At 50.8% G+C, this 8,954-nt stretch overlaps 1 protein-coding gene across 1 annotated transcript; it reads right to left on the minus strand.

Moving 5' to 3' along the window:
- Positions 1-875: 875 nt before the first annotated feature.
- LOC135372135 (uncharacterized) lies at positions 876-7,013 on the minus strand. The gene has a single exon (XM_064605830.1). It carries the CDS (start codon positions 7,011-7,013, stop codon positions 876-878), a length of 6,138 nt encoding a protein of 2,045 aa, XP_064461900.1.
- Positions 7,014-8,954: the final 1,941 nt, after the last annotated feature.

Consider the following 8,954-nt stretch of genomic DNA (forward strand, 5'->3'; position numbering starts at 1 on the left):
ATTTAGGAAAGGGTTCTCTATAGGGACTTGATGGGGGAGGAGGATTTCTCTCCCTCTCCCAAATGCGCTACCAAAGGTACTATCTCAGGTGGTTGCACCCCCCCCCTCCCCCTGGCTTCGCCATTGGCCTCAGTGGCATTAGCTTTCAACACCTTGAAAATTGCTGGACTTTTGACGCGCACAGGGCCGCAGAAGTCGCGTGCATATAATTTTTTTTTTATGTTAGCGGCCGCGAAGTAACTGTCGCGCGCACAGATTGCTGCGTGGCTATGTATATACGTGGTGTTTGCTCTAACTATTCTGACCTCATCAGAATGATTAAGAAAACTGACTCGTCAGATAGATAAACCTCGTGGAGAGGTGAAAAAACGTTCCTGTATTTCACCTTGAGTTACATGTTCAGACAGACGAGAGCGAGAGCTCAACAGTTGGTCTACATAAGACACAAGGGAGAGAAGAAAGGTCACGTGGTACAGAGATCCAAAGCGTTGTACACAAACGGAAAGAAAAGAAAACGGAGCGAACCACAAACACACCGAAGCCACCCACCTCGTCCAGCCAGACCGCTGTAACGCAACCGAGTTAAACCCGACAGTTGTTGTGGTTATGGCCTGTGGAGTCAGACAGGGGTTCTTCGAATTGTATCAACACCGGGGATCCCGCTTCGAGATGGGTGGCATGTTATGGTTCCCTCCAATCTGCCCCTCCGTGTATACTTCGACTGATATCATTTGGTTTGAGTACAAGAAATTCACACGCTAAGAATACAGAGCAAAGAAACGAAACCCGTGCCTTGTAAGTGGCAGCACACTCCCCCGGCTGGTGTCCCGTAGGATACCAGATACTATCATGCACTATCATGCACACAAACGAGTTCAGTCACTTTGATCCGGCGAGAACAGAAGAACCATCTCGGAGACTGGTCGTTCAAAGGTTTTCTTCTTGCCGTCTTTAACTGTCTGGAGTTGCACCTTGCGCACTTTACCGTCATTCCCTCGCCGCACAGCGGTGATTCGTCCCATTGGCCACTCGTTGCGTCTAGCGCCCACGTCTTTCAGCAGCACAAGATCGCCAACTTGAAGGTTAGGTCGATCGGTTTTCCACTTGCGACGGCGTTGAAGGGTGGGCAGGAACTGTGTTCTCCAGCGATGCCAGAAGCTGTTGGCAAGAGCTTGAACTTGTTTCCACTGCTTCACATGAAGACCTTTAAAATCTCCTGGAGGTGCTGTTGACGACGTAGGTTTCTGCGTCAGGATCATTGCAGGGGAGAGCACTGAGGGACATTCGGGATCCGAGGAGACTGGAACCAATGGTCTTCCGTTTATAATGGCGGTCACTTCTGCTAGGAATGTGGTCAAGACCTCATGGGAGAAGCGAGGAGAGCCGTCGTTCAGAAGCATTGAATCCAGGATCCGGCGAGCCATGCCTATCATGCGTTCCCACACGCCACCCATGTGGGAGGAATGAGGTGTATTGAAAATCCAGGTGCAGCCTTGCTCGCTCAAGAAGCGTTGAACTTTACCAAGTTCGAAGCCAACAGCCGACATCTTGAGCTCAGAGCAGGCACCAACGAAGTTCGTGCCCCTGTCTGAACGGAGCTGTTTCACTGGGCCTCTGAGCGCAAGGAATCTTCGCAGGGCGTTAATGAAGCTTGACGTATCCATTGACTCAATGACCTCTATGTGCACTGCACGAATGGCCATGCACGTGAATAAGACTGCCCACCTTTTGTTGTGGGCGAGACCGCCCCTTGTGCGACGTGAGGCAACCATCCAAGGGCCGAAAACGTCAAGTCCCACGTAGGTGAACGGAGGGTCCGCGCTTAGCCTATCTTCAGGCAAGTCGGCCATCTTCTGATGCTCCAATTTTCTTCGAAGTTTGCCGCATGTGATACAATGATGAATCATGGCGCCGATGCATCTTTTTCCGCCGATAATCCAAAACCCGGCAGCTCTAATAGCTTCTTCGGTGAAGTGTCGCCCTTGATGTTTAACTTTTCCATGATAGTGCCGTATCAGCAATAAGCCTACATGATGGCGACCCGGAACGATGACTGGATGCTTTTCCGCTTCGTCGAGGTCGGAGTTCCGTAGGCGTCCACCAACTCTCAACAGGCCCTGATTGTCGACGAACGGGTCGAGCTCACACAAAGGGTTGCTGGACGAAATGCGACTTTGTTGAGCTGCGTCCGTACGGGGACATGTGACGGCTTCTGGAAATTCTTCGTGTTGGACGCAACGAAGGATTACTTTCTTCGCCTCGTTCAGCTCATCCGCGCTTCGAGGTTTGCTGCAGTAATGCCATCCGTGACAATCAGCCAAAGGGTTATGAAAGGAACGAGCGATATGCACCAGGCATGCCACGGCCCGCAGTAAGGATGTCCATGTCGAAAAGCGCTCGAAGCGATGAGCCCCCAGTTGTTGATTTCCTACGCGAGTTGCCGAGACAGCCACTTGAGGACGGATTTCCTTGTCCTGATCTGGTTCAAAAAGCGGGAAGGCTGTGCGCTCTCTCTGCGCGTCCGTACATTCCCGGAGAAATTTCGGTCCTGTCAGCCAAGTCGTGCCAGCCAAAGCATCTGCAGCCACAGGTCTAGTGGCGTGATCTGCAGGGTTCTGACCGGTGGGAACGTAATGCCATTGCTCGGGCTTCGTAGATCTTCGTATGCGGTTCACACGGTTGCTGACATAGACGTAGAAACGCCTCGATTGATTGAAGATGTATCCGAGCACAACTTTGCTGTCCGTGTAGAATTTAATGTCATCGATGTGAGCATCGATCTCGCTGACGACTAACTCGGCGATATCGACGGCGAGCACTGCGGCACATAGCTCAAGTCTTGGAATGGTCTGCTCGGGGCGTGGTGCTAGCTTTGCTTTTCCGAACACAAAACCCACGTGTTGCATTCCATCAGCATCTGTGACTCTGATGTACGCCACAGCGGCGATTGCCTTTTCGGAGGCATCGCAGAATACACAGATTTCCCGTCGACGGGCGTCGGAGAGAGAGATTGCAGTGTACTGGCGTGGTATCTTGAGCCGTTCAAGATGATGTAAGGAGTCTCGCCACGTTAGCCATTTGTCATTCAGGTCGAGAGGGGCATCCCAATCTGACGTTTCTGAAGAAATATCTCTCAGTAACAGCCCACCTTGTACTGTCACTGGGGCTGTGAATCCTAGGGGGTCGTATAGGCTGTTCACAGTGGATAGTACGCCGCGTCGTGTATTCGGGGTGTCTTTTACGGGCACTTTGAAGGTGAACGTATCTCCCTTTAGGTCCCAGTTTAGTCCAAGGCTCCGTTGCATCGGTACGTGACCTCTGTTGAAGTCCATGTCTTTAAGGCCCCTGGCGTAGTCATCGGATGGGAAGGCGCCCATGACCTCCACAGAGTTAGAGGCTATCTTGTGAAGCCGCAGGTTTGCTCCTTTCAGCATGTGTTGTGTCCTTTTGAGTAAATCAATAGCCTCCTCTTCGGTCGGTAAGGACTTGAGGCCGTCGTCGACGTAGAAGTCTCTTTCGATAAAGTGTCGAACGTCCGCTCCAAAGTCCTGCTCTCCCTCCTGTGCGGTGCACCTTAAGCCGTAGGTCGCAATAGCGGGGGAGCATGTGTTGCCAAACGCATGTACACACATCCTGTATTCAATGACATCCTTGCTGGTGTCGTTGTCTCGGAACCACAAGAAGCGCAGGTAGTCTCTGTCTTCTTCACGTACGAAGAAGGAATAAAACATTCGCTGGATGTCAGCCGTTACCGCCACAGCCTCTTTTCTAAAACGGAGCAGCACACCGATCAGGCTATTTGTCATGTCCGGTCCCGAAAGGAGCAAGTCGTTGAGCGAAACACCTTGGTACTTGGTACTTGAATCGAAAACTACCCGGATTTGGCCCGGTTTCTGCGGGTGGTAAATACCGAAGCTGGGGAGGTACCAATATTCGTTGGCTTCCTTTCTTGGCGGTGCCTGCTCAGCGTGGCCATTTTCGAGCATATCCTGCATGAAGGCAACGAAGTGCTTCTTCATTTCCGCATTCCTTTCCAGAGTGCGACGTAACGAAGCGAACCGAGAAAACGCCTGTTCTCGGTTGTCAGGGAGTTCACGTCGGGGCACACGAAAAGGCAAAGGGGCTACCCAGTTGTTTAACGTGTCCCTGTGGAAATCTCCGTCCATCAAGCTCAGGAATTCTTTATCTTCCATTGACGGAGCAAGCTTCTCGTCATCTCTTGTGATCTGGAATAGGGGATCCGTAAGGTCGTTGCTTAGCGGCGGGGGAGACTGGACGACTTCTTTTGCAGAATGCTCAAAGCAGGGCTTTTCTTTCACAATCATGTTGTTGGGGCAGGGCGTGAAGTAGGAAGGACAGCCGTTTTGCAACACGGTTGTGGCGAAGGTACAGACCTGTGGAGTGCGCAATCGTTCGATACAGACGTCCCCAACTATGACCCACCCGAGGTCCAGCTTCTGGGCGAAAGGAGCGTGGTTGGGACCGTTGCGCTGCTGACGCACTTTGTGCGCCTGAACGAGATCCCTTCCTAAGAGCAGTAGGATTTGTGCATTAGGGTCGAGTGGCGGAATGACATTTGCCAGTGCCTTGAGATGAGGATGTCTGCGAGCAGCGTCCGGTGTTGGAACATCATTCCTGTCATTAGGAATCTGGTCGCACTCCGTCAACGTTGGTAGAGGCAGACGTATGCCACTGTCGATGCCCTCAACAACATAGCCGGTAGCTCGTCGTCCCAACGTCTCAACCACCCCGGCGCACGTCCTTAGCGTGTATGGATACTCGCACCCGTGAATGTTGAAGCATTCGAAGAATTCGGGTCTGGCCAATGACTTATTGCTTTGGTCGTCAATGACCGCATACATCCGAACTGCTTGTTCTGGCTGAGCTTCTGGGTACACTTTGACGAGACATATTTTTGAGCAGGATACTCTCGAATTGGCATCTCCACACACTTCCGTGCAGCTTGATGTAACCTTTGCTGACGCTCGGCTGAAACCGTCTTCCTCAGCCGACGGGACTCCCGCGGTGCGTCGAGCTTGCGAGGTAACGTTCTCTGGATGAAGTGCCGTAATGTGGTGGTCGCTATTGCACTCAGTGCAATGTATCGTTGAGTCGCAGCTCTTCGCGTTGTGCGTCATCGCACAGCATTTGAAGCATGCGCCGAACTCTGACAGCAAGCGCTTTCGCTCGGCGAGAGGTTTCTGACGGAATGCCCTACACTTGCTAAGTATATGTGGCTTCTTGTGCAATGGGCACATTCCTTCCGGGTTCTTTGGAGTTCTTTCCACTTGACTCGCTGAGCTGTCTTCTTGAGAGGTAATCGTGGTCCTGTGCACCGATACAGACGATTTCTTAGAGGATTGCGTTGAAGAAGACGTCTTGTCCTTCTTGCCTGTGTTATCGCTTGAGGGCCCGATTATGAAACTTGGATCATTCTTTGTCTTCGCTGTGGTTCGGACGAAGTCTGAGAAGACAGAGAATGGTGGGAAAGACACACGGTGTTCCCGCTTGTATTTCGATCCTAGAGCGATCCATTTTTCTTGCAGATGTAGAGGAAGTTTCGCTGCAATGGGGTTGACCCCACGTGACGTGTCCAGGTAGGAGAGCCCAGGCAAGTGTAGATCTGTCTTTGCTGACTCGAGTTCTTGGAGTAAATCTCCCAGCTCCCTCAGTTTCTCGCGGTCACTACCTAGTATCCTCGGAAACCTTTCAAGCCTGTCTATTAGCGCGTTTTCGATTGCCTCCGGGCTACCGTAGGCCTCTTCTAACCGTTCCCAGATCGCCTGAAGTCCCATATCCGGGTTTCCGATGTGTACAGCTCTTAGCCTTCTAGCGTACACGGACGATTCGGTTCCCAGCCACCTCACCAGGAGATCCATCTCTTCTGTGGCTGATATTCCAAGGTCTTTAGTAGCGTTACGAAATGCCGATTTCCATGACCTATAGTCTTCCGGACGGTCGCTGAACTTCGAGAGGCCCGTAGTAACCAGCTCCCGGAGAAGTAAGTACCTGGCGACGTCACCCATAATGGGTAGGGGGTTCTGGAGTGTAGTTGGTTCTGATTCTCCCCCCAGACCAATTGTACGCCTTCCGGAAAGTCTTCCACCGGCAGCGCGAGAGACGTTGTCACCTTGTGACGCGCCAGGTGCTGCAGCAGCCGTCTGTTCACCGCTTACAGTGTGGCATCGATGACTGTCTCGCGTAAACGCGTGCGTGCTCTGGGGTACTCCGTGACGTAGAACGTACTCCCTAGTCCTTTCCGACGTGTCGACGAATTTGACTTCTGTAAGCCGTGGGTCGTATTGTTCAAGTGCCGCCTCTAGAACCTTGGCTTGCGCTTCCGCGACAGCAGCTTCTTTCTCTCTTTGAAGTGCTTCTAGGTTGGCCTCTATACGAGCTTTCTCCAGTTTCATGGCAGTCTCCTGTTGACTGTAAGACGTGAGAGCGCGAGCTGCTTCGGCATCGGCTCTAGCTCTAGTCGCTGCGGAGCTTACTGATGAATCCAAACTGGAATGGGTGGAACGTCGTGACGACAAGGATGAATGAACAGAACCATCGGAGCGCCGAGAGCCCGTCTCTCGCTGGCCGTCGAGACGGTGTTCAATTTCGGTGATTATACCTCGCACAAGATCATCCCGATCCATGTCGATTGCTTTCTGAACGTCTCGTTCCGTTAAACTCTGTTCTACATTCGTCTTTGTTAGGAAGGAGGAGAACCTTTCAGCGTGAAGCTTGTACCGTTTGTAGGAGGTGCTCAGTCTCCCGACTTCTTGATACGACGCCTCTGGTATACAGATCTTCTCCAGCTCGAGCGCTGTTTCTTCCCAAGCTTTATCTAGTTTCGCACGATGCTCATCTCTTTCGAGCTCGTAGTTCTGCTGAGCCTTTTGCGAGAGGGCTACTCTACGTTTCGGCTTAGCGCCCTGTTCATCTACGGACGGCGCCGCAGCCGCTATGTCCGAATTATCTCCCTCTTGGATTGCAAAGTGCTCACCTGTGTCCTTCCCGGCCATGGCGATGTAGGCCGTCGTTCACGTAGTTCCTCGAACGCATTTCACGGAGTGGAAGGACAGGTGCCGGAGACGTCGAAGCTTCTCGATGTATCCTATATCTGCCATTGTTGCTTGTAGGCGAGATACGGTGTATCCGACGCTGCTTCGAGACGGCGCACGGTCTTCCGGCGACAGTGTCAAGCGTGAAGTCTCATCCAAGGACGGTGTGGCTTGAGGCTGGTGCTGACGCATATGTCCGCATGGTAGACGTCCATCAGCAAGCGTATATCCAACAATCCTTGGAAGGCGTCTTTTCACTATTCTGACCTCATCAGAATGATTAAGAAAACTGACTCGTCAGATAGATAAACCTCGTGGAGAGGTGAAAAAACGTTCCTGTATTTCACCTTGAGTTACATGTTCAGACAGACGAGAGCGAGAGCTCAACAGTTGGTCTACATAAGACACAAGGGAGAGAAGAAAGGTCACGTGGTACAGAGATCCAAAGCGTTGTACACAAACGGAAAGAAAAGAAAACGGAGCGAACCACAAACACACCGAAGCCACCCACCTCGTCCAGCCAGACCGCTGTAACGCAACCGAGTTAAACCCGACAGTTGTTGTGGTTATGGCCTGTGGAGTCAGACAGGGGTTCTTCGAATTGTATCAACACCGGGGATCCCGCTTCGAGATGGGTGGCATGTTATGGTTCCCTCCAATCTGCCCCTCCGTGTATACTTCGACTGATATCATTTGGTTTGAGTACAAGAAATTCACACGCTAAGAATACAGAGCAAAGAAACGAAACCCGTGCCTTGTAAGTGGCAGCACACTAACGTCTCCAGAAATTATATTGAAAGCGAGCGATAAAAGAGAAGCAAGTGGTGATTTTCTTCTACTTGAGTAAGAAACAGGTACTGCTTCACTACTAGCACCTGTTTCTTAGTCAAGTAGCTGAAAAGTAGCGCTCTTTTTATCGCTCGCTTTAAATAAACGTTTTGGCATGCAGTTCAGCCGAGGTTATTCGTTTTTCATTTCGAACCAACTAGTCTTCTGTTGCGGTAATGAAGTGCTACTTTCTGGGTTGCACCTGACCCACAACGTTCAATTAAGTTCAATTCGTTTATTCTCCCATTCAGCGATGGGATGCGGCCGGAACCGCGCGCTCTAATAAGATGCGCACCTGTCCGTATCTTATGCTGTTCTAGAACATCTCATCAACTTCGATTATATATATGGCAAGTAGCATTTACCTTTCGCAGTTGCTACGCACAGCATCAACAATCCACGACGTGTTCGTTGATGAACAGTACTGCTTCATCCATTTCCTCTTCGTTCAGCAGATTTCCTCTAAGTATCTCCAACGAAGTTGTTGACGCCTCTTCATCTTTGACAATAATATATTCTTCCATCATGACAGCAAGGCGTAATGTGCAGAGGGAAGCAGAACGTACATATAGACCTCAAACGAGCGCGATGTGAACGTATCGAAGAAAAAGCCTGATCTTGGGCGACGCGGATCGAGGACCGAATAAACAAACACACCAGAGCTCAAACCAGCAAAGCAATTTACTCAAGACAGCACAGCATTTTTACAGTACAGTGTGGGTAAAAGGGGCAAGGACCACTGAGAATAAGGGATATGTCACAGCGCATATCATAAAACCGCTTCAAGGGTGGGTGGTTTACAACCGACGTCTCGCGAACACATGTGCCGTTTCCCAAAGCTTGAATTGCCAAGGCTTCTCGTAGCAAGAGTTTGCTTTTAGAGAACATAGCTTGTTCAAAACAACAGTTTCACTCCAGATGGAATCACACATATGGTTTCGTGAGTAGGGCGCAATTCCTATATGCTGCCCCATTCTGTCATTCAAAAACTGCGATGCTTGACTAATATGTACGAAACCATGCTTTAACGGGATACAACACATAATGTTTTTGACGCAATAGACTGATTTTTGC

This window comes from Ornithodoros turicata, unplaced genomic scaffold (assembly GCF_037126465.1).
Source record: "Ornithodoros turicata isolate Travis unplaced genomic scaffold, ASM3712646v1 Chromosome13, whole genome shotgun sequence".
Classification (NCBI taxonomy): domain Eukaryota; kingdom Metazoa; phylum Arthropoda; class Arachnida; order Ixodida; family Argasidae; genus Ornithodoros; species Ornithodoros turicata.